The sequence below is a fragment of the Gobio gobio genome (assembly GCF_949357685.1).
Source record: "Gobio gobio genome assembly, chromosome: 4".
In the NCBI taxonomy this organism is placed as follows: Eukaryota; Metazoa; Chordata; class Actinopteri; order Cypriniformes; family Gobionidae; genus Gobio; species Gobio gobio.
In genome coordinates, this window is record NC_137100.1 from 60,216,314 (window position 1) to 60,243,152 (window position 26,839).

Consider the following 26,839-nt stretch of genomic DNA (forward strand, 5'->3'; position numbering starts at 1 on the left):
TAATAGAGATTGAACAGGGATGCACTAGGGTGATAGGATAAACTAGGGATGCACGATTTGGGGAAGATATCTAATTGCGATTATTCTGGTTAAAATGCAATTTTTTTTTTTTTTTTACAAATTAAAAGTGTATGCATATAACATTTTATATATTAATGTTTATATATTAACGAGACTAATAATAATGATTATATTCAATAAATACAAATATTTAACAAAATTAGAAATATTACTATTACAATAACATTTTAATTATTAAAAAAATTAAAAAATAGAGTATTTAAGAATAAATATGACAATATAATAATAATACTAATAAAATAACATTTATATTTTACAGAAAACTTATTTTACAAAAAAAAAACTGCTGGGTTACCTGTTAATATGCAGACAGCCTATGACTAAAAATCATTAGAAAGGTCTAAAGATTTATTGTAAAAAATAAATAGATAAAAAGCACAGAATTTCTTTATTTTTTTGTGATATCAATTTCTTAAAGTCTATGTATTTAATATGAAATATGAGCCTCTTATGCATCCACTGTGGGGCAAAAACTGTACATTGGAGAAAAACATATGGGTTGTCATATACATTTATTTAGAGAGAAGTATTATTTTTCATATTTGGTCACCCAAACGTTTCATTCATACTGGAAGCCAGAGGGCGCCCTCGAGCAGAAACTCCACATTTCCCTCAGAGAAGTAATCCTTAGCCCTAATGTGAAGCTAGCGATGTAGGATAAACTGAAGATAGAAATGCTTTGACTGATGAAACGAAGACAATAAACACGACTGCATCAAGCTATGGTGTATTTTGAGTTCTTCAAGCCTTCACTATTGTCATAATAATAAGGTATGCAGTGCTGATTGAGTGCAGACTTTATCACTGTTTAGAATAATATAAAACAATGCATGTCTGCCTCATTCTGTCCAGAAAAATACAACGTTATTAAATGTAGACGTATTTTGCGGGCAGGTAATTGCATTTATCACGGGATTTGTAGTTTTATCACCGAGTACGTGTACCAACACCCCCAGAAAGAACTACAACACACCGAACGAACGCTCTGAGGGCGGCATAGCAAACACTCTAGAGCGCCGCTTTGAGCTCCGCTTTCGCGATTCGATACTTTTTTGCTTCAGTGTAACGTTAATAACTTTCTGCAGCCAGCATTTCTGGAAATGAACGAGGATAACACTTTTTTTAAGACCTAACTAAATTAAATTTAAGACCTCTGGCGAAAATCTGGCCGTTTTTAAGACGTTTTAAGGCCTTAAATTTTAAAAAATGAATTTTAGACATTTTAAGACTTTTTAAGACCCCGCGGGAACCCTGTGTTATGCTAATGTCCAGGTTGGTCTGAGAAAAAATGTAATCCCTGCACTGCAGCGCTCCGTTAAAGGGATATTTCACCCAAAAATGAAAATGCTCTTATTTTTTACTCACCCTCATGCCGTCCCATGTTTATGACTTTCTTTCTTCAGGTGAATACAAAAGAAAAAAAAAAACCCCCATCCAAAAGAGTCCATATAATGCAAACAGTAGGCCGGATGGACAATACCGTCTTGTTCGCTTTGTGTGGTTTTTAAAGCGTCAACTCTGGGGGTCCCATACACTTGTATTATATGAACTCACAGAGAATATTTTTCTTCTAAATATCTTTATTTGTGTTGACCTGAAGTAAGAAAGGCATATACACTAGCTCAAAAGTTTGGAATATATATTTGTTTACATTTTTGAAAGAAATCTCGTGCTCTTTCGAGTTTTTTTTTTTCATCAAAAACACAGTAAAAACAGTATAAAATGCAAGAGATATTTCTTGAGCACCAAATCAGCATTTAAGAATGATTTCTGAAGGATCGTGTGACACTGAAGACTGGAGTAATAATGCTTAAAATAAAGCTTTGCCATCACATGAATAAATTCAATTTTAAAATATATTAAGTTATTTTAAATAGTAATATTTCACAATACTGTTTTTACTTTATTTTCAAAAAAGAATAAAAGCAGAATTTATATAATTTAAAACACTGACACACCTAATTTATTTTTAAAACCATGACACAGTAGTTTCTGACAACAACTTTGAGTAACTCACCTTGTCTCCAGTGTGCGCTGCACCTTTAAGCGGTTCAGTAAACCATCCGTGATGAGCAACACAAACGGAATAGTGTCCAGATATGATTTAGCAGTTGATTCTTCTAAGACATCTGCTAATGAATGATTCAAATGATTTACAGATGAAAATGTAAGGATCATGCAACACTGAAAACATAAATAAGCTTATTAAAGAATCAATCATCCATAACGTTAACATTTTATCAGTCAAATTTGTACCTGTAACAGTACTCGAATGTTTGACATAGTGTTTGAATGCTGTGTTAAAATATAGGAAGGATATTTATTCCAAGCTAATTCAACCAGATAATTGTGCATTAAACATCAAATATGTTCTTCTTGGCTGTGATTACTGACGTGACAGCATCATGTGAGCATAAAGGATTGTTGGACTCACTGGTTTCAGGCACTGCAGTGGAGAAGGAGATAAAGTTGATGTTTCTCTCTGAACACACACTGCCGAAGGGCGAGTGACCCACACAGGAAAGCTCAAACACAACGCTGAAACTCTGCCACGGGAAATCAGGACCAATGTGCTGACTGCACACAACGACACACCTACTGTAGGACAGTCTGAGGGGAAAGGAGACAGACATACATTTAATCAGGCCTTATATCAACACCTCATGTATTCAGTATACACCTGTAGAGATAGCAAAAAAACAACAACCTGTCCATCACTTCTCTGCTCACTACTTTATGCTTTCCTTCATCCGGGACGATTTCAGACACAGAGTTTCCTAAACACACACACACACACACACACACACACACACACACACACACACACACACACACACACACACACACACACACACACACACACACACACACACACACACACACACACACACACACACACACACACACACACACACACACACACACACACACACACACACACACACACACACACACACACACACAGAGAATCAGGCAGGACAATAACATAGTAACAATCTTGTTCATGAGAAAATAACTCACCTGATCCTTGGTTGAGAGCTGCAAGCAGCTCTGTGTTTACACCATTCACTGTCAACACTAGGACCTGCTCACATGCAACAAAAGTCATAAAACATTCACATTTGGTAAAACGTACTTTGTTTGAAAAGTATGTTTAGTCAAGTTAAAGTCAATATTATTTGTATGGCGCTTTTCACATAACACAGCTTTACAGAAAGTCATGATGTTAAATTTTATAATATCTTAGGGCGTTTTCACACCTTCCTTGTTTGGTCCGGACTTTCTGACTTTTCAGTTTGGTCCGAATCAAAATTGCAGGTGTGAAACCTCCCCCGTACCACGGTCCGGACCAAACAGACGAAATTTGGTCCGACGAAAAGAGGTAGTCTCGGGCCGGATCAAACTGAACAAAGGTTTGGTTCGTTTCTAGTGTGAAAGCATTTTCTGTATGGTTCGGACTTTCAGACCATTTACAGGAAGTTCCTGTTTATGTTTAAATATTTTAATGTTATTTTTAAATTCAATCTAGGCTACATTGATTATGAAAAGTGAAAATATGCGCAATATGTCAGAAAACAGAAAGTCAGAAATAATTTTGAACGAAATTTTGTATGATTTTGCTTAGAAAGCATTTCTTTAATGGGAATTTCGTTTTGTATAAATTGTATCTTAATTTTAATCAACTTTAATCAGATAATTGCCTGGATTTAATAAATAAGAAGCAAATAGTCTATAGCAGACAATAATCGTGGGAGCGATCACATTACACATGAACTGCAGCGGGTCTCAAATAAACCGAAACTCAGCAGGCTACTCGTCTCACAAACATGAGAAATATGTGTATATAAAGCTTGAAATGTCCACTTTTAAACGTAACGAATAAAAAATAGTCAAGCAATGCGCACTGTTCACTAGTGGCAATGATATGCGTCCGTTCATTCATTCTTGTCAAAGACGCTGACGTCAGACGCACGTCCGTTTACAAACTAATCAATGTCCAGATGCAGCCCGCATAGATGATGACGAGTGGACGCAAGTGTGTCATGTAAAGTTCTTTAGTGCGCTCGCATAATTGCAATGTGAAACCAAACCAAAACTAACCGAATGTATAAAGAGTATCAAAACATGAACTTCGGTTCGGACATTGGTGCAGACTTTCAGGTGTGAAAACGCCCTTAATATCATTTAGTAAGTTACAGCTGGTAGATAATATATGTTTGGGATGCTCTGGATCGGCATATACGACAGCGTGTTCCAGTTCCTGCCAATATCCAGCAACTTCGCACAGCCATTGAAGAGGAGTGGACAAACATTCCACAGGCCACAATTAACAACCTGATCAACTCTATGCGAAGGAGATGTGTTGCACTGCGTAAGGTAAATGGTGGTCACACTAGAGAGTGACTGGTTTTCGGACACCCCCAATACAGTAAAACTGCACATTTTAAAGTGGCCTTTTATTGTGGCCAGCCTAAGGCACACCTGTGCAATAATCATGCTGTCTAATCAGCATCTTGATATGCCACACCTGTGAGGTGGATGGATTATCTCGGCAAAGGAGAAGTGCTCACTAACACAGATTTAGACAGGTTTGTGAACAATATTTGAGAGAAATAGGCCTTTTGTGTACATAGAAAAAGTCTTAGATCTTTGAGTTCAGCTCATGAAAAATGGGGGCAAAAACAAAAATGTTGCGTTTATAATTTTGTTCAGTGTATGTATATATATATATATATATATATATATATATATATATATATATATATATATATATATATATATATATATATATATATATATATATATATATATATATATATATACATATATATATATATATGTATATGTATCGCTTTATATAGAGTTGTGCGATAATATAGTTTACATTTTGCAACAATATAAACAATCACAACATGAGATTTGCTATATACATGTAGTACATACCTCCCTACTTGAATATACTGTACATGTATGTATGCAGCTAAAGATATATCCAAGAGTTAGGAGATAATATAGTTTACATTTTAGTATATCATATGACTTAATGTTAGTGTACTGTATGTATGCAGATAAGGTTGGATAAACATATGCAGTTATTGTTTCTTAGAAATTGAGCTTCGTCGATTATGTAAATGCGTCGATTTGTCGTGCTATTTATATTCCTCAATGATGGCAGGTCCTGGGCATGCTGAAAATCAGTCGTTATTACAAAAATATCGAGCCTAATTTGAAGTGTGGACATTTTTTTATACAGAGACCAAATAAAATGGTGCTCTGCAAGCTCTGTAAAACTGAAAGGGCATAGGCCTACCGCAGCAGCACAACTTCTGTGCAGACACAACTAAAGAAAACATTAAACGCTTTTGTTGATTATTTAAAATATGTAATGGATGAACTCACGCCTCGATTGGACTCATTTATTTAATAACGCTGTCAATCATTGTAAAACTTGATGTTTGACACTGGTTACCGCTATGGCTAGTTAGAATGCGGTTGTGATTTCAGCTGTTTGATCATATACTGCTGAATGAACATATTTAAGCAGCTACTTTAATCTCCAGAATGAACAAAACATTTCAGGATTCACACTTGTAAGCAGTTGCTGCTGTAAATCCCAAGAAGTGACTGTGAACCAGCCATTGTAAACACCTTTCCTAATTAGGCCAACAGTGCATAAAACCGTGTCTTTTGTGATAAATAATATCATTAGATAAAAGGTCATACATAGTTACGGTTATTATTTATTGGTAAATTAACCAAAGGAAAGCTCACTCTAATGTTGTGGTCATCATGGGAGTTCATCCATGTGTTGATTTGCTCCTGGAGCTTCAGTAGTTTAGGGTTGGACTCCTGCCTCTTCTGACTCAGATACTGCAACACCTCAAACTTCCTCGACAGCTCATCCAAACAGCTCAGAGTAGAGGAGGCCTTCGCCTGAGCCAGGTACTCTATTCAAAGACAGATTTTACAGGTGTGTAAGTAAAATTATACTAAAGCTACGCTGTAACGATCAAATCACAAATGAGATCTCAATTGTTTGTGCCACACTGATTCAGCTTCTTAGAAAAAAGTAATCAAACGCTGTAATTTAATTAAGTATAAAGTCTATGAGCTTAAGAGTGGCACTGTTACGTGCATGCAGCTAACACTTTAACTGTCAAAAACAATTCAACAATTTTAAAATAAAAACAAATCAAAACATTTACTGAAAAATACAAATATGTTATGTGCACTTGCATGTCATGTTACCAGTGTTGGGAGTAACGCGTTACAAAAGTAATGCATTACAGTAAAGGCCTGTACACACCGGGACGAATATCGCGCGCGCTTATCGCCAGCGTTTTTCGGCGCGTCTTGAGTGTTCACACCCAAGCGATTTTCACTGGCGCTGCGCCGAGTGAACGTGCACATTCAGTAGATGCGCTCCCGGTACACAAGATGGTGCTGCGGCACTTTAAGCCTCTGACACTCGCTTGTCACACAGAAGGAGAAGAGAGACAGTATTTACGTGCTTGCCAAAACCATAGACATATTATGTATATGGACAAAACCATTCACACACTTTTTGCTAACTGGCAAGCAGCATTAGCAGTTCATCTTCTTCTTTGTCTACTTACTACTTCTTCGTCGTATCAATGTGTGCTCGGCAAGACTGTTTTGTGCTTGAGCGCCACCGAGTCGTGTTTTACTGTCACTTCAGTAGCTCCAGGCACGTGAACAAAAGCGCCGATCTCATTGGTCGGACAGTTTTTTACGTGCCGCGTCAAAATAAAAAAACGAACCCGAGGCGTTTTTTTAAAAATGACGCTTTTACGCCTGCCGTTTTGCGCGTCGGTGTGAACACTCACATTGGCGCCCATTGTTTAGTCCCGAGGCGTTAAACGTCGGCGATAAACGCGTGCGAAAATCGTCCCGGTGTGAACAGGCCTTAAGGCATTACTAATCAATTTTCAGTATTATTTCACTCAGTAAATGTTCAGTAACGCTCACGTTACAAAACACTTTTAGCCCAAAATTAAATTTTTCAAAACAAAGAAAGAAAGAAAAAAACAGCAAGACCGCGAGACATTACCGAATTAAAAAAAGTAAGTTATTACCTGTTCATGGTCAGTCAATAGCCGCGTGTGGTGTCCAAGTTTGTAAATAAACACTAAATGACAGCTCCTGATATATTTGTATAGCGATTTATTTCATTCATCTCCCTCTTGCTGGTGTACCTTTGAATTGTGTGACATAGTCCAGTGAAGGTGTGTTTAGGGCGGGTTTTACAGGAGTGCCGCGAGGCATGATTTCTCTCGGTGTTCGCGTTGGCCAGTGGAAAAGCGGCTAAAGAAGGTTTAAAGACTCTGTCATTTCAAAGAATAGCACAACAGCGAGCGCATCGAGTAGCCTATAAACACCTTCCCAAACAGACGAGGCGCGCGCGCAGTCAGCGGAGGCTCGCGCTGCGGAACCAAACGAAAGAAAACAAGGCTTAATGGATGAAGATGGTAGAACAGTACATTCACGAGATGGACGTATGCGCATTACTTCGAGTTTGTCAGGGATAAGGACAAGATGAACATAATAGTCAAATGAAGTCAAATGCAACCTTTGTCAAAAACCGAAAGAACTATCGACGTAGCGAAATAGCACTAGCATAAAACAAAAAAAAGGTTTTGTGTTGAATTTAAAGAGAATAAAATAATGACAACAATAAGAAAAGAACAAATGTGCATCTTGTCATGGCATTAGAGTTTACATACAGTTCTGTTGTGTCTAATATGAATAGACCCAAGCTATTGCCAGATAATCACCTTTACCATACTTTTAACAGACTTGGATCGTTTGTGATTCATCCTTTCTTGCATTGTCTTGAGCCTGGATAGCTCACAGTCATTATGCTACATCATATCACCTTCTACTGGATGTAAAATGCTCTGTAGTAACCTACATTTTGTCATTTTAGAATGTTAAGTTCTACTTCTGTAGTTATTTTGGTGAATTAAGTAACTCAAAAGTAATACAGGAGTATAGTAATGCATTACAATTCTGAGACAGTAATATTGTAAGGTAAAGAATTACTTTTAAATAACAGTATTAAGTAATCTATAATGTATTACAGTTTGGAAGTAACTTGCACAACACTGCATGGGACCATTAACCAATTAGAGAACTGTGAACATTCCAACGTGTTGCTAAATTACTGAAATTAATGAAATCTCAGGAGTTATATCAAGCAAATATTTTATGTCTAAGGGGTTTAGCTGACAAAAAAAAGTTTATGAACCTGTGCTCTAGAATTGTATAAGAGATCTCAAGAATGCCTCAGATAACAAGATACCAAAGTCTGCAATCAAATGTAAAATTAATTAAATCAATTCATTTGAAAGCTGATGTTAAAGGAACACTCCACTACTTTTGGAAATAGGCTCATTTTCCAATTCCCCTAGAGTTAAACAGTTGAGTTTTACCATTTTCGAATCCATTCAGCCGATCTCCGGGTCTGGCCGTAGCACTTTTAGCATAGCTTAGCATAGATCATTGAATCTGATTAGACCGTTAGCATCTCGCTCAAAAATGACCAAAGAGTTTCAATATTTTTCCTATTTAAAACTTGACTCTTCTGTAGTTACATTGTGTACTAAGACCAACAGAAAATGAAAAGTTGGCCGATATGGCTAGGAACTATACTCTCATATTTACTTTGGTGCAGGTGCCTGAACCGTATATATATATTTGAACCGGAATACCTGCAACTCTGCAACTACACAAACTTAGTGCCGGTCACGTTGGAAGTTACCTAGCTGGGGACTATTTTCAGGCGCTGCCTGAAGTAGAGTTTTAAATAGGAAAAATATTGAAACTCTTCTGTCATTTTTCGAGCGAGATGCTAACGGTCTAATCAGATTCAATGATTTATGCTAAGCTATGCTAAATAGTGCTACCGCCAGACCCGGAGATCGGCTGAATAGATACGAAAACAGTAAAACTCAACTGTTTTAACTCTAGGGGAGTTGGAAAATGAGCCTATTTTAAAGTTCCTTTAACAGTTGACTCACTTGTGTCTATTTTATTTTCACAATTTAAACATCTGATACAAAGTTGATGAATAAATGAAACATAAGCGAAATCACTAGTCCTACGCAAAGAAAGAGTGACCTCTCAGCAATATCATATTAATTTCTATGAGACATGAGTGTTTCCCCCCCTAATATTTACCAGTGGCTGCGTTGAGATCACATCTGAACAGGACGTGTTCCTTCAGCATTACCAGAATATGTAGCAGTGTTATCTCATTAAACACACTGTCCGCATCTGCCACACAAATAATACAAAACCATCTTATTTAAAAACCATCATATGGTGAGATATAGATGCTGCCGTGTAGTTGAACCACTACAGACTCCTGTGCATTCTTATAATGTGCGAGAAAGTGTAACTTCTGACCCTTTTTCTGAAGCATTTGCTCTTGCTGCTTTAGGAGGAATCGTGTGAGTTCAGAAGACAGAGTGCCAAAGTCTCTGCTGTTCAATGCAGAGATGCCCAACTTCTGCATTTTTCTCAGAGAGTGCAGAGCCAACACATACAGCTCCTTATATGCATCCCTCTGACTCTCTACAGGAATAAACAGAGAAATACAGTGAATCATTTCTCAATTTAAACAAATAAATGATTGAGAATATACATAAACATATTTGTGCTTACAACAATTTGTCTAATAAATGCAAATATTACAAATCTGCTGATACCTGTGGCTTGGACGTATACACTCTTGCTGATGGTCTCTTGTTTCTCTTCACAGGGAAAGCTCTTCTCAGTGGCAATAACACTCCTTCCTGTATCTGAGGCGTGATTCACTGCATTTATTCTGTTATCTGGCAAGGCTTTACCAATAGAATGCTGACTTACGGTTACATCTGAAAGATATTAGCAAAAATGACTTCAGAAATATGTGTCTTGTGGAGACACAACGATGGATTTATTAACATATGCCTGTCAGCATCAACATCACCTATTCTGTGACAATAAAGCAATACGGAGGAAGCAGGATAGATGCTAAGTAAGTAAGCATTGTAAGTAAGGTTGTATAGCTAAAATATCTTTTTTGCTGTTCCTAGACATGGGTTAAAAAAAAAAAAAAAAAAAAAAAATATATATATATATATATATATATATATATATCTTTTTAAAATATGAACGAAACCCTTTAACTTAAAAAACAGCATGAAATTAAAATAGACAATTCTAGGGTTTTTTTATGGAATATAGCAGCGTGTGATAAATTATTTATTCATGCACATCATTTTGTGCACTCCAGCAACCCGTCACTCACATGATATGAGATCGCAGGAATTAGAAAACAGTAACGATCTAATAAATTCCAAAAAAATTACTGGACAAAATCAAATACCGCCCTACATTTTTTACTCATTCAAGAAGTCGTTTTACTCTGACATACATCACAATAAGGAAGAAAAGTTACAATTTAAAGGCACAATATGTAAGATTTTTGGATTAAAATATCCAAAAACCACTAGAACAATATTATATATTTTGTTGACTTGTGTACTTACACTATTTCCAATTTTATTACTTACATTATAAGCTATTTTAACCATGACACGGACTGTGTCCGTGCGTCGCCTATCAATGACACCATACCTGCATTACCCTAGATTTCCGGTATTTTGTAGAAACCATGGAAACACCGAAGACACTTAAATATATTATGTTTTATTTACAGTAAACATTATCGACAGAAAAGTATTTGTTATATAGCTCAAGTTCAACACAGTTAGTCTTATTGTTTAAATCTCGTTTTCTTTATTTACAGCAAGTACCATGTTTTATCATGACTAATATCGATCTATCTTACTGCAGTGTGCAACAAGTGTCTCATAGCAGCCGCAAAGCTAATGCACAGAGTAGCATTATAACATAACTTTCAACACACTAATATGTATCTAATATGATAAAACAGAGCTGCGTTACCCGACATACACATGACCGGAAGAAGCAGAAGCAGTGACTGTGGCATCATAAAAGCTCCACTGCTCTCGAGCCGTGTGTCGCGCTCGTCTCTCATTAGCAAACGCTCCAGCGGCCTCGCTCCCATCCTGCTTCATACTACAGTAACGTTAATAAATCTTTAATACATAAACTCATCCATGAATATGATTTCCTGTCTGATTCTTTTCCACCGGCTAGAGGTGAAGACAACTCCCACTATTCCACGAAATCAAGGCGTCATCAACCTTTGTTTTGAATAAGCGACCTCTAGCGGTGAAAATTACATATCGTGCCTTTAAGTTTCATGCAGACTTTAAACACTATAAATAAAAGTCCTGGATTCACTCTACCTGCAGATGCTTGACTGCTCCATTGAGGTTTTTGCATTGGACTTTTCTTCTTCGTTCTTAATGTCACAAAAGACAATAAAGTGTCCAAATTTCCGTAAGACTGAATTACTGAATTATTTCCATTTTTTCCTCTCAAACAGTTTGATAACGGAGATGGTTTAGAGATGATCTTTTCTCTTCTCTGTTCTGACTTCTCAGGAAGCTTGTGTATAGTGGATATCACTTCAATATCTTTAACACTGTGCTTCAATGGAGATGACTTAGACATCTCGACCACTTTAGAAAAGCCGTGTTGCTTTTCTGTAAGACACGCTGAGGAATTTGTCTGACTCCCAAAGCATCTTTCTGGTGGACAAGACATGTGTTGCTCTATCTCTGCAGCTTTACAGTCTATTCCTCCAGTTGTTATCACTGTAGAACTGTCTGCTTGGTGAGACATGCGCTCCATTATAAAGAATTTCACAGTCTTCCCTCTCTCCACCTGTGTAGGTATGGCTGACTGCAGAGGCTTTCTCTGGGAAGGGTGAACTGCAGTGGGATGGCCTGATGATGGCAGTGCTGAGAAACCAGAATAAAAAGCATAAGTTGAGCTCAATCAACTAGCCTGAGGTTGTCATACTCAATTCTAGTCAGACAGATACTGCTCCGTTGGGCTGTGATTATGGGGCGTGTTTCAACCGAACCAGGAAAGACCTCAATTGGTTAGACCTACAACCAATCAGAGCAACGGAGCGGCGCATAACGTTAGTTGTCAAATGTCAACAGAACTCAACTGCACACAGTGTTGCCATGTCCGCGGGTTGAAGCGACACCAGTTATGTGATATTTAGACCCAGGAATGCGAATTTTAGCAGGCAAAACCTGCCAAAAAAACACATTTTACCCCCCAAATGCCCTTTTTTCTGGAGAACGCCCCCCCCCGGGAAGCTATTGGGCTTGTTTTGGGCTAGTTTTGAGTAGCAATTGGGCGGGTTTTGTTTTGAAAACTTGGCAACCCTGTCTGCACGCACGCCGGAAGAAGTAGATTAAGAAGATGAGTGTAAACGATCTTTGCCGGTGTTGTAAAAAAGAATTTAAGGATACACAGAGTACTTACCAACACCATCATCATTTCTGAGAGAAATAGTAAAGGTGAATGCATATACGAACAAGTTCTCCATTTAGGATTAGAACAAATTCAACCCAAGCGTTCTTTGGTGACGTGGATGATTATGTTACTGTTTATCATCAGTCCACCATCGTCTAAAGCCCGCCCTGACAATTTGATAGGTCGAACAGTTTCTGTTCGGGCATTGCTCCACAACGGATCAAGTCCAGATTGAACTGCCCGACCTCAAATGTTGTGGGCGGGGCTAAATTCGGCTGGCATCCAGGCTATCAATCAACAGCATTTGTGGCATAATATTGATTACCAACTTAAATGTTATTATTTGAGCTGTAACGTTATTGCCATTTACACAGTCGTTACATAGTCATGACAACAAAGTTGTAAAAATAAACATGCATATTGTTTGTCTTGTTGCTATACTAAAACGGTGAGTATTTTAATTTAGCTTCCAATGTAAATGCCTTATGCCGAGTTCAGAAATTCAGCATGATTTTAAAACTTGTCGGATCACTGCTCTTTTCACACTGCCTGACTATCTGTAGTAGCATTCAGTCGCTGCTGTGTTTACACCACACGATGGATTGGCAACAGGAGGTTTCAGACTGCCTGACTTTCCAATAGGAAGAATCACCGACAACTCCGGTGCGCAAACTACGTTTCACAACCAAACACGTGACGTGAGATGTGACAAGTAAACAACGCGAGAACGCACATGTGTCAGACCATTCTCACGCGAGACTGGAATTGTTATTAAAAATGATAAACTGCAAAAAAAGGAGAAAAAGAAAAAAGATTATGGAGGAAATGGTTGGGGAGACAGAGGGAGCAAGGATTGCCTTCTGCAAAGAGAGTTTGAGGTAAATAAATCATTTTGCAATGCGCTACTTCTGCGGCTGGTCAAGAAAATGTTTGTGCTATGTTTCTGTTTGATACAATTGTAAATATATCTATTAAAATACTGATATTCTGCCCATCCCCAATCTCCAGCTGCCCTGTATCTTGCTCTCTCATTGGCTGTAGGTCATCACTGATGTACTTTTCAGTCAAAACACATTTCACACAGCAGGAGTTTGAATCGATTATCTCTGATCGCGTCTTTGATCATTCACACTGCGTGATTGTCACTCACGTGCACGAGCACCGATTTGCCAATGATTTCGGGCATTTGTCTGCGATTTTGCAAAACCTGTCGGCGAGTCAAAATCGGGCCTAAAATCGGGTAGTGTGAACTCGGCATAACTGTATCCCAGATTTGCTGTTTTAAAGGAAAAGGAGGGTGGAAAATAATACTAAAATAATCCTTAAAGGAAAAAGTTCCTTTAAGGCTAATAGTGAACACAACAGCATTTTGAACTAGATTTTTGATTTTCCAATTAGCTTTGTTTAAATCTAAAATATGCTTAATAGCATTGTTCGCAAATTATCATGACTGAAAATATATATGTAGCTCACAACTGAAATGAGAGAAACTTAAAAAGCTCACCAGCATTTGAAGCACATTTACTCAGCAACTCTGTAAAAACACAAAATTAACATACAGAAAGAGTAATATTGCATTTTAACAAAACCTTAAAACCATTATTTGTATATATAAAGAGTAATATTGCATTTAAAATAGATCTTTAGACTACACGCATAGTTCACAATATGATCTTACCATCTATTTTCACAATGGACAGTGGTGAGAATATTTCATCCATGTGTGGCTCTCTCACAGCTCTCTTGCATTCTTCTGAGGACATTTTCTCAGTATAGATGGAGAGATTACTGAAGCTTTTAGGCAACGTCACTGTACCATCCGTGAGGTAAAACTGTCTCATATTGTCTTTGAATTCTGGGACCAGTTCCATCTCCACCTTCAGCTGTGTAAGAAGCTCTGGAAGTGACTGAACGTGGACCAAGGGCTTGGTTACCTTTGGTTCTGTACACACAACACAATGAAGTTTAAGTACTATTCACACATTATGGATAGAAACCAATGCAAGTTTCTCACATTACATATCCACATTACCAGCGAGTAAAAACTGAGACACGCATTGGGGATGTTTCTCTGCCATCAAAACGGCTTTTTCCATATTTTCACAATGACTCTCTGACATGAAACGCCTAGGAAAAAGTATGGTACATATTATTTCCTGTGTCATATGGATTATGAGTAGTGTTTTCATTCATCTAAAGTCAACATGAAAAGAAAACTGACCCTATTTACTTTCTTAATTCACATTATTGTGAATGTCTAATGTCTAATAATGTCTTATTGTGAACAATTCAAAGTTTTCGCACATTATTCCCCCAAAATATCCTGTTTTACTTGAAAATATCACATTATGGAAGCAGAATTTTTAAAAGAATTCCAGGGCTCCAGACTAACATTTGAGAGCAGTGGCACCAGCCAGGAAGAAAATGTATCATAAAGTTAATTTAATCATAAAATGACTAACTATGTTTTGCATTGTTTTGTTAATAAGTGCAGTTACTAATAATAGTACATGTTTGTTTATTGGAAATTTAACAGTGAAGCGCTGAGCTTGAATTGATATGCAGAAAAAATGAACTTTTAATAAGAACAGTATTGCGCAAAAACCTATCTTTATAAGGAACATTTTAATATTCCACGCTGTACTATTGTACTTCTATAGTCTCATACTGAACTAAAAGGAACACTCTTTACTTGTTTTCTGTGTAATCCAGTCACAATTTGAAGAAAAGTTTTTGTTTTTCATGAGACTTTGTGACTTCCTACTTTTTTTCAATATATTAAAGGGTTAGTTCACCCAAAAATGAAAATTCTGTCATTAATTACTCACCCTCATGTCGTTCGACACCCGTAAGACCTCCGTTCATATTCGGAACACTAATGAAGATATTTTAGATGAAAGCTGATGGCTGAGAAAGGCTTCAGATAGGCCTCCATTGGCATTCAGTACATTAATACTCCCAAGACCGATAAAAGGCACTTAAAACGTTGTTACAAAGTCCATCTCACCACAGTGGCTCTACAATAATTTTACGATGCGACAACAATAGTTTTTGTGCGAAAAAAAAAAATCAAAATAACACCTTTATCCAACTTGTTATTGCCTTCCGTGTGTGCCTCCACGACGCATGAGCGAGAATATGACGTAGCGCCGGGGTTCGGGAATCCATGAAATGCACACTTTAGCCCCATTTTGAGAACTACGCCGAGACCTAAAGCACGATCAATGTAGAATCCAACAGCTTAGATACGCGCGTCTTCCTCTGCTTTTAAACAAATCGCTTCTGGGTCATGTGTCCGAACGCCGGATCTGCGTCATATTCTCGCGCATGCGTTGTGGAGGCACACACGGAAGACAATAACAAGTTGGATAAAGGTGTTATTTAGATTTTTTTTTGCGCACAAAAACTATTGTCGTCGCATCGTAAAATTATTGTAGAGTCACTGTGGTGAGATGGACTTTGTAACGACGTTTTAAGTGCCTTTTATGCGTCTTGGGAGTGTAAATGTACTGAATGCCAATGGAGGCCTATCTGAAGCCTTTCTCAGCCATCAGCTTTCAACAAAAATATCTTTATTTGTGTTCCGAAGATGAACGGAGGTCTTACGGGTGTCGAACGACATGAGGGTGAGTAATTAATGACAGAATTTTCATTTTTGGGGTAACTAATCCTTTAAGGAGTGGAAATGTCTAATAAGTCAAATAAGTGCTCCTATGCCACCACCTACTGGTTATAGTGGTAATTTTATGTCTTTTTTTTATTTTTATAAAAAATAAAAAAAAAATAAAAAAATGTTGCCATAAAGTGGCCTACACCTTTAAACGTTTAGTTTTCCAAATCATCAAACTAAAAATAATATTAAAATTGGATAATATTTAGAGCTTTGAAGTGGTGGAAAAAAGTATGAAACACTTGAAAAGTGCTTGAATTTCACTCTCAAAAGGTTGTACGAACTCTGAGATGAATAATGCAAAAAAAAGAAAAAGAAAAACCATTCAACTGTTTCTTCCACAATACCATGGGGGTTTACTACATTAAATCAGAAAATTAGAATGTTTATGATTTGTGGACTGAAACCCCTGAATGTTTCAAAATGTTTCTCCTGGTCTCCACGTCAGCTCTGTTTGATCTGATATCTGTGGTTTATAACAGAGAATTCTGCACCGAACGCTTCCACTAGATCTCGCAGTAGCTATGTTATTAATACTGTGGTGAACTCAAGCGCTTTCTCAATGGATCTCCCAGCGCTGTGTAGTAACGGTGTCATGTGATCGAGATCGGCCCATGTATGCACTGTCTATTATTGCTCCGAGCTGAGAAACGTTTCGCGTTTCAAACGGGTAGCGCAGTTCCGTTCTGTTTTGTTTGCCGTTCGATGTTTCTCATATGTAACAGAAATGGCAGCTCTTATCAGATGGGCACCGCAGTGGTCGCACCAGTGCGACCTCTAACCAAATTCAGTTGCACCAGTAGGAAAAAAGGTTGCAAAATGTGACCATTTAGTAGCAGTCTGGAGCCCTGAATTCAAACAAACCTGTTGTAGATTGCATGGAGCATTTTAGACATATTTACTGCAACAAACATTAACAGCCTTCTCTCCTTGTTATAACAAAAGCAACAAACTTACAGCTTATAAACCGGTGACAGTATTTCAGCTGACTGTCTGCTGGACATAAACAGGTCTGGTAGACACAGCGTATGATTACAAGGGGAAAGAAGCAGGTCTAATTCCATCTCAGCATAAGACCTTGAAGCAGCTGGAATGAAATGTTTTGAAGTCACTGGAGATTAGCAGAGCTAATCTACAGCAGGAAACACTCTTTGATTGTGATTAAAAATGAACAGTCAATTCATACTACCTGGAGATTTTGGCTCATCAAAGGTGATGCTAGCAAAGCTGCTTTTAGCCATTTGCAGGACCTCCAACTCAGTTGTGTGTTTATCAGCAGAGGTGGCTAATTTTTAAATAAAAATGATTATTGACATGAAATACAATGGCCTCAAAAAAAGTCACTTATTGTTGTCTTATAGATAACAAAATATAAAAGCAAGTGGCATTTGCACTTTTCTGAGACATTTTTGCAATGACTTTCATTCAACTGGTGTTTGAATGGCGCATCCATTGTTTTATTTAAAACCTAACAAATGTCTTTTTGTGAAATGCTTTGCTTGGAAGGTGTACTTGTGCTTCTTTCTTTAAAATAAAAACCGCTTGCTTTAATATTTTGTTATAAGTTTCCAGCTACTCTTCGGGGCCATTGTATATTTTTTTTGTTAAGAATAGGTCAAGATTTACCTTTTTTAAGAAGATCTTTTAAGGTGAAACATTCGTCTATTGGTTCTCGAGTGAGATTTAGAAAATCTTGTATTTTTGCAAAGGAAAAAATGGGCTCTTGTCTTCGGGAGGAATCCATACAAACTTCAACAGGCAACATTAGTGACTGTGGAGAAATCATAGCTGGTATATTTGAAATACTAAAACTTATAAGCTGCAAAATGCACAACCAACAGATTTTTACTATAACATGATTCAGTTTTGTAGTTCACCTCTTCGTTCAGTACTGCCTCTTTTTTGAACTCCTCTGTAACATTTCCTCCAGTAAAGGTGGCACCCGTTACCTCATCTAAAACTGCATCGTATGAGGCACAGTGTCTAGAAGGAAATATGGGTGAGCTGAAAATATGATTTCAGTGCATACATATGCATTCATATGCATTGCAGTAATGATCCTCTCTTCCCCAGACTCTTCTTTGGGGCTGTTTTTTTAAAGTTCTTTATGGAAGAATGAAATATATAGTATTTTGTACCTAAAAACAACCTCTTCTAAGAGATTTACTGATGAAATGAGAACAGGATCCGAGACAGTCATGACCTTCAGCCTCTGAAGCATCGTTTGAAATGGAGGCAGGTGGCTTTTGAACCGCTGCAGATGGTCTCCGAATATCACCTCCTCTGGCAGAGTGAGATCTGAGATTTCTGAAACAAGTTAAGGATGGATTATCATCTTTCCACTGAGAGGCCATCAGAAGGACTTCTAAGGTCCAAGAACGTATATAGATCCTTTTGAAATCCCTTTGAAAGCAAGCCATGTGATGTGCTGGGTATTTTTAGCACACATCTACCCCTTTTATAGGTAGAACATCAAAGCCAAAATCTACTGGGCTGTTATAAAAGTGGTGCAGTATACAGAAATGACACACAAATATAAACAAAAAACTAAATACTTCAGTTCCTACCATCACAGGTAAAGCAACGTGCATCTGGTGCACATGGACTGAAACTCTCTTCCCAAGGTGATCTGATGGCACTGCTCTCAACTCCATCTAAAAGCCAGAAGACTTCTGAGGTACCAATACTGCACTGAGAGGCAGGATTAGAGCTGGGAACCACTTCCTCTAGTCCTCTTCCCGTCAGCAACACATTGAACCTAAACACAACACAGTTCAATATGAAGAACCTGTATTTAAACACAGCTGAGAGAAATTCAGGGGCTGTTCACACGACACCAATTTCAACTAAAAACTGAATTTTGCATTTATGCATTTTGGCCATTCATTTACACGACAGCAGCGTTTTGGCAGCCTGAAAACGTGGACGTTTTTGAAAACGATATTTAAAACAAATTTGTGAAAATGATGACGTCATGCTTAGGGTTGGGTATTGTCATAGACAGTAAAAGAAATGGACACAGCGACCCCATAGGCTTCGACGGGGAAAAGTGAAGTCAATTTGAAGCACTCACTTCATGATGGCTGAGCGTACTGCGCAGCTTCAGACTGAGCTTGACGACGTAGATGTGACGTGAGCAACTCTCTACGGGCTTCTCCCCATGCTTCACCCTTGTCTTTATCGGACTTTATACCTCCACATCACCCCGATTGCCTCAAAGACAGTAAAAGATTGCCTGCGAGCTTCTCCTCCGGTCTATATGGTAATTTCTCTACAATGCGACTGAGTCGCGTGGTTATGACGCAATCATTAGCCTATTTTTTACAAAAACGGCTTCTACGGGGCGATAGTGTAAGATACAAGGTAATGGAGCCTTTTATACATTGTCGTGTTTCTTTAGAAATAAACAATGGACAAATGGAGTCTTTAAACGCCTCAGATGCAAAGTTATTCGCTGTCAAAGTGACACCAAAATGAATGGGAGTCAATGGGATGCTAACAGCAGGTGATGGCTTGGTTAGCAATGGCTGCCCCTATGGAAGGTACGCTTTCCGGGTGCTGGATTACTCCCTTGGGTATTGTTTGTTACGATACCAGTTTTTTACGATACCAGTGCCAAACCGATACTTTTAAAACAGTACCGGTGCCTAAGCGGTGCCTGAACCGATACTTTAAAAAAATAATAATAATAAAAAGAGCCACAAAACAACGGTGGATGACATTAAAGAATGGCTTTTTATTTAAAAAAATAAATAATTTAAATGGAACAATTCATTACAAGTTTAAAGTATACTTAAATATATAAATATAATAGATACAAAACACTAGCCTGACAAGCCAGACCCACATCAAGATGTTTGGTCTGGAAACTCACCATTGACAGGGCTCAATCTGAGGGGCGGGATAAACGGTTGTCTGTCAAATTCCCTCTGCACGCAATTGGATAGCGCCACAACCAACCGAAGCGGAGCTAACGTTAGTTGATAGATTAAACTGCGAATACATCTTCCTTTCTTACGAATGACTTCAGTTTCTTTGCTCTTTCCTCAAAGAAAAGCTTAACTCCAAGTCTTATTTATTATTAAGACTTATTACTAAGGTTATATTGGTACCGGTGCCAATATGGCTCACACAGGCGGTTTAGGTACCCAACCCTAGTCATGCGCATGCATATCACGTGTTCAGTCTATAGGCGTGTAGTGTTTCTTACAAAGTCACATCGCCAACTACTGGTCTGGCATGCATAATACAGCGTTTTTTTGCAAAACTGTGTGAACGTTTTGACAACATTGTGATCTGTACACGAAAAAAGCGAAAGGAAAAACTTTTTCAGCTGGGTGTGGACACAATCTGCAGACACAAATATGAAACTGAGATAGAGAATATCAAAGAACATTACAGAAACAGTTCAAACCTTTCCAAACAGTCACTGAAACGTATGTTGGCCTTCAAGTCATCAATCACAGATCCAGTCACTTGTAGAGTACACATGGATTTTTTGTTCGCTGTCATAAATGACACAAGTCAGTGTTGATATGCTATCATTGAATATCACAAAAAGTCTCTGGGGGTTAGATAGCAACACGGATATTAACAGTACATTATTTTAAGAGCAAAGTTGCTCTTTTCCATACAATGAAAGTAAACTTCTTATTCAATAAAAACCTTGTCCCTTGTGAATCACTAAAAGAGCAAAGGAAACTATTTAGTTAACAAAAAACTGAAAAACTCCATTGTATTACACAGAAAAAAGAAAATAATCTTATTTTATCTAATCTCATTTTAGAGGTCTTCAACCCTGCTCCTGGGGACCCACTGTCCTGTTTATTTCCAACCTGGTTCAGCACACCTGCCTGTGATTTTCAAGCGATCCAGAAGAACTTGATTTGCTGGTTCAGTTGTGTTTTATTAGTATTGGAGCTAGGTCAGTACTCTGCAGATCGGGGTGTCCCCAGGAGCAGGATTGAAAACCTCTGTTTTAGGGTGAACAGCAGAATCTAGATACTAGGGCTGTGTCCGAAATCTTAAAAATGCTGCCTTCGGAGAATGCATTGCAAGGTAGGAAGGCATTAAGGCATGTCCGAATCCAATGTTAGCTTCACTTCCTGTCTCCTGAGAGACCTTCATCTGATTGATTTTTGAAGGCAGTATAAATGTATCCTTTGCTGCCTTTGATATCCCACAATCCTGTGCTTCCCATTCTGCGAGAGTTAAGCAAAAAAAAGAAAGATGCCATCTGAAAATTGCGGTTGGTGGTCAGTTTGTGTGTAATGGGATGGTTTTGACCAAGCCTGCCACATTTGTGTTGAAAACTGAAGCCAAAACATCTCGATCGCCCCCAGGTGGTTGGTCCCAGTATAACTCATAACCCCCGCCCCTCCATGTATTCTAATGGTCGTGGGACAACCTACGTTTTTATCATGCTGATTTCATTTCAAGTGTTCGTTTTCTCAATAAGTTTGGTTTTAGTTAGTTATTTGATGCTTTAAAAACGTGGGGTGTGACGTCTTGATTGACAGCTGAGATTGACGGCTTCTCTGAGTGAAGTTGTCACTGAGGCACCAACAGACTTTTTTCGGGATTTTCGGGAGGAGATTGGAGCTTTAGTTTTAATTTCTACATTTCCATAACTGTTTATTTCACACCAGCATAATGAATTGTTCTGCATCTGCGGGAGTGTGGGCGGGCTTTTGACATTGCGGCTCTACTTCCTGCTCTCTACTGCGCAGACTCCGGTCCCGAAGTCACTACCGCGCAGAGTGCAGACTCTGTCCCAAATCTGCGTAAGATGTCAGCTCCATATTCGGATGTTGGCGGCTTCACTTTTCTTCAGTGGAAGGTAGTTAAGACGTATCGTCCATATTTTGTTACGGTCTATGGTTTTGACCAACACTTCCCACTTTTGATGTAATTTCTATTTAGAAACTGCTATTGCTATTTTGCTGTAGATCATTAAACCGTTACACCGCTTCAGAGGTCTGTCCAAAAACTGTTTAGTGAGGTACCTTTGTGCGCAAACAATGCATGTAAAGTTATTGCCTGATAGGGAAGCAAGGCAACAAGTCAGCTGCCTAAGTTTTCGGAGACACAGCCAAGATCAGGGCTGGACACCTTTGGCCCTGATCAAACTAACCCGCTGCTTGTAGCTTTCTAGTAATCCTGAAGACCCTGGTTAGCTTGTCCAGGTGTGTTTGATTAGGGTTGAAGCTAAACTCAGCAGGAAAGTGGGAGCTTGAGAGCCAGAGTTGCCTATCCCTGTACTCGGTACACAAAGGCTGCATCCGAAAACCTACACTGTAAACCCTAACGCTCAAAATACTTAAATTGGTTTGAGTAGGACAAACTTAAATTGAACAAATTAGTTCAGTTAAATGAACTGTTATGAGTATTTAGAACTTTCTGTTCACAGCAATGACATATTTCAAGTAAACTGAACGTTGTTTCATTGTTCTGAGTTGTATGAACACATTTCCTTTCATTTAGATTAACTTAAATTTAACTGAAACTGGGCTGGGATTTTTATTTCCCCAGCATGCTTTGCACCGGAAAAAAGATGCGCTGCTTACGCTCTGCTAACGCGTGCAGTGTGAAACCGGCCTTAGGGTTTACAGAGAAGAAAATAACTCATTTGATTTGCAAGATCTCAAAATCATTTAAAAAAATCATATTTTATTTTAATTGCTATCAGAATGTATGAGTTAGCTAACTCAGTACTTCAAGTTAGGTACAACAAACTCAAAGGTGATAGTTCTGCTTACTTAAAATTGAACATCATAACTCAAAACATTTGATGTAACTGATTATCTCAAATGTTCTGAGTTAGCCTAACTTATTCGGGTTTACAGTGAGCTGACTTGTTGCCTTGCTGCCTTACCAGGCAGTGACTTTGTAGGCAGTGTTTGCGCAAGAAGGTTCCTCACAAAACTTATTTCAGACAGCGAAACAGTTTAACCCTCTGGTGCTCTTCGGTCATTTCTGACCGGAAAATTTTCTGTTTTGAAATGTTAAAAATCACTGCTTCATCAGAATGATATGAAACTTGGTGACTTTTCTAGCATTAGGTATGTAAACACACACAAAAATTGGGGTCATGATTCGAGCATGCTAATTGACCTATCGGTAAGCCCCTCCCATCGAACGCAGATGAGCCAATGGCAGGTGAGTATCAGTTGCGCTGGGACCGGAACTCAGACATCTTTAGGTTTCAGCGCCATAGAGAAACATTGGAAAATCCGAAGCTGTCATCGGTTTGATGGTGTTTATGCTACAAAAATGGTAAAAGTCGTGCCTAAGGTACTGTAACACTGACTCCAGGGATCCTGAGAGGATTTTCTGGTTGTCATACTCTCATTAAGTTACTATTAAAGTTAGTAATTCCCTGCTAACGTACAAACCGACTAACTATAACTTAACTAACTGTTCTCATGCAACGGTGTAACGTTAGGTCAGAAACATGAAGGTCTACATTTCAGTGCATCTCTCCATATTAAACTGATTAAATGTGAATTTATGCAATCTTACCCTGCGGTACATGAACAGTGTTGATCCTGGATGTTAACGTTATCATCTGCGATCGTAACAAGAGGCTTCTCCCGTTTGCATTGAGATCTGTAAACCATCGCTTCCACATTAATCTCTCACCATATTTATTTTATTTCTGTGAGTTTAGATATGTTTAAAGGTCGGCATTATCTGTCTTATAAGGAGGACTCCTATTTTGATGGGTGTTATAGTCTACGGGTAGTGAAAGGGAGAACTCGCTCGCAGTATATCGGAGTTGTTTTGCAGAAACAAAGTTCACCAGTTATTAACTGCACCCACGAAAAGCATAAGCTCTGTGTATATGTTTGTTTACTGTGAGTGTTTTTGTGTAATTTGCTGTGTATGTTAATGGTAATGCCACGGAGAGAGGGCTAGAGAGAGAGAGTTTGTGAATGAAACGTTAATGCGCACTTATGCTTTGTTTGTTTGTTCAGCTCTTATGATGATTTTTTTTAGTGAAAAACAATGTAATAAACTTCATAAACCATCAGTAAAGTTTGGCCATCATTCGGACGGGATATACGCTACATTCTGTGTCCAAAAACATCTTGGGATAAGGTTTTCACACTGATAGCAGTACATTGTAAGATTTAGCAACTCCGTTTGTTTGTCTGAGTTAGAAACAGTAACTAACGGGGGCGGGGCTTACCGATAGGTCAATTGGTCGTAAAAAAAAAGTAGCGTTCATTGTCTTCGGTCATAAATGACCGACCATAGGAAATTAATGGGAAATCGGCAAAAACACAAAAATTCACTGAATATTTGTGTGTACAATCTACAAATCGGCCACAATGCTGAAAAAAGTACACAGCAGTAAAGGGGCACTCTGACACTCTAAAACAGTGGTCGCCAACCCGTCGATCGCGATCGACTGGTCGATCTTTATCACTGTCCCGGTAGCTCCCGATAACCGAAAAATAATTAACAACATGTAACAAGTAGAATTAGGTACTGCTCCTTTAAGGCAGAACGCATGCACTCACTCACTCGCTGATGAGCAGAGATGTATAAAGTACTAGAGACACATACTTGAGTAAAAGTACAAGTTCCTTATCAAAAAAGTGACTTGAGTAGAAGCTGAAGTGCTCTTTAAGAACCACACTTAAGTAGAAGTACTAAAGTATTCAACATTTTTTGAACTTAAGTATTGCAAGTAGTTTATTTTAAAATGTACTACTCAAGTACTGAAAGTAAAAGTACAAGTATTGTGTTATGTAGTTATTAAAGAAAGTAGTCAAAAGTTTGAACATCATATTGTTTTTATTATTTCAAATGATTAAGCTAAAGGACAATCACATTGTTGGTAGGTCATTTTTCTACATATTGTCATATAAATAACCTGAAAATACTGTAGTTCATTTAGATTAAATCTTACTATAACCACTATTACTTAAAAAAAAATGGGGTAAGCACACTTATATTCTCATTTCAAGAGGTGTTCTGAGTAAATTATTTGTTTGTAACACTTTACAATATGGTTTGATTTGTTAAAATTTCATTAGTTATTGTATTAGACTAATAACTAACATGAACTAACCATGATCAATACATTTGTTACTGTATTTATTAATTTTTCTTAATCTTCTTAGTTAATAAAAATACAGCTGTTCATTGTTTGTATATGTTACTTCACAGTGCACATTAACTATGTAAACAAATAGAGAGCAATTTGAGCGCAAGACGCTCGTGTTGTTTTAAAGACAGTGAATGCGCGCTCTCGGGGCTCTCTCGCACACTCTCTCTCGCGCGCTCTCTCTCTCGCGCGCTCTCTCTCTCGCGCGCTCTCTCTCTCGCGCGCTCTCTCTCTCGCGCTCTCTCTCTCTCGGGCTCTGTCTCTCTCTCACTCATGCGCGGTAATGTGGGTTTGGAATGGAATGATTCGTAACATTTTTATAATTGTAACGAGTAACGATGCAGCACAAAACAAATATCGGAGTAAAAGTATTAAACTCATCGAAAATATGTACTGAAGTAAAAGTGGAAGTAAGAGAAAAAAATAATACTCTAGTAAAGTACAGATACTGCCTTTTAGTACTTAAGTACAGTAGTGAAGTAGTTCTACTTCGTTACTATACATCTCTGCTGATGAGTGGGCAGTTCGTGGATGGAGCGCGAGCTATGAACATCGCATGTATGCGTGTATTTCTGTTGCTCTTTGCACTGTTTATTTTCTGTTCAGTAACGCTGTTGTTAGCGGAGTGTTTTGCAAACTGCCCCATGTGTGCGTGGGATCGACGACGCTGATAATAAACCCATGTGAAATATCAGATATGTGAGTTTTGCTTACACTTGGCTGCTATCCGGCCTCTCTGTGTACGAGCGTTACAAACACATTATCAAGGCACGAAATCGCTACAAATGCTCCCAAAATGTATTCTCTGCAACCTCAAAATTCGCACAGCACAAATCGACCGATGTTATAGTTAGATATGACAGCGCTACTGCAGCATAATTATTAAAGGTAAAGAAACTAAATGATCAGTGCTTATGCCACTCTCTCTCTCTCATTCCGCGGTCCTTGAATTAACTGTTGATCAATCAAATTTTGGTGATGTGAACTCATAAACGTGATGTGAACAGGCATAGAGCGTGGGAATTGAAGACTGGATTTATATCCGTTTTGTGGAGACACATTTATGTGGCCAAGTGTAAATGGAATGGTTCTGATAAATCATAAATATCTGATCTGTAAAAACACATGAAGTGGACCAGCCTAATAGGCCCAGCAAGATCACTCTTTGGGAAGCTTGAAATATAGGAAGAAAAATATAGATATTGAATTGGGGAGGGGGGCTTACATGAATGTATCCCTGAACAAAACTGACTGTCTTCAGAATAGTTTATATGGCATTTTACAGCGGTACCCAAATAAACGCTTGTTTTCCATAAGCACCTCCTACTGTCAGAGAGTGAATTAGCATTTTTATTCAGTCCATCTGTTTTTGTTTTGTGCAGGTGTGTCTAATGTGACAATTTCACAAAGCTAAAGTCAGTGCATTCTGTATTTACTCTAAGTCTTGAAATTATGCAATAATTTAAATAAAAAACTGCTCATGCTACATATGTGTATCTTTGTTTGGATCGTGATTAAAATGCAGTGGTTGCCTCACATTTCAA

General features: G+C 38.1%; 1 protein-coding gene across 1 annotated transcript in view; it reads right to left on the minus strand.

The window, feature by feature from the left end:
• The window catches only part of shoc1 (shortage in chiasmata 1), a gene marked incomplete at its 5' end in the record, with an annotated part of 38,669 nt that extends 17,998 nt beyond the window's left edge, over window positions 1-20,671 (minus strand). Inside the window, 19 exons of the mRNA XM_079815294.1 lie at window positions 2,099-2,213; window positions 2,516-2,691; window positions 2,789-2,858; window positions 3,103-3,166; window positions 5,854-6,029; window positions 9,283-9,378; window positions 9,511-9,678; window positions 9,813-9,980; window positions 11,424-11,981; window positions 14,015-14,044; window positions 14,189-14,452; window positions 14,543-14,637; window positions 17,138-17,267; window positions 17,370-17,465; window positions 17,807-17,951; window positions 18,058-18,163; window positions 18,319-18,487; window positions 18,748-18,938; window positions 20,595-20,671. Coding sequence (XP_079671420.1) covers window positions 2,099-2,213; window positions 2,516-2,691; window positions 2,789-2,858; window positions 3,103-3,166; window positions 5,854-6,029; window positions 9,283-9,378; window positions 9,511-9,678; window positions 9,813-9,980; window positions 11,424-11,981; window positions 14,015-14,044; window positions 14,189-14,452; window positions 14,543-14,637; window positions 17,138-17,267; window positions 17,370-17,465; window positions 17,807-17,951; window positions 18,058-18,163; window positions 18,319-18,487; window positions 18,748-18,938; window positions 20,595-20,671 — 2,894 coding nt within the window. The remainder of the gene's footprint in view (window positions 1-2,098; window positions 2,214-2,515; window positions 2,692-2,788; window positions 2,859-3,102; window positions 3,167-5,853; window positions 6,030-9,282; window positions 9,379-9,510; window positions 9,679-9,812; window positions 9,981-11,423; window positions 11,982-14,014; window positions 14,045-14,188; window positions 14,453-14,542; window positions 14,638-17,137; window positions 17,268-17,369; window positions 17,466-17,806; window positions 17,952-18,057; window positions 18,164-18,318; window positions 18,488-18,747; window positions 18,939-20,594) is intronic.
• Window positions 20,672-26,839: the final 6,168 nt, after the last annotated feature.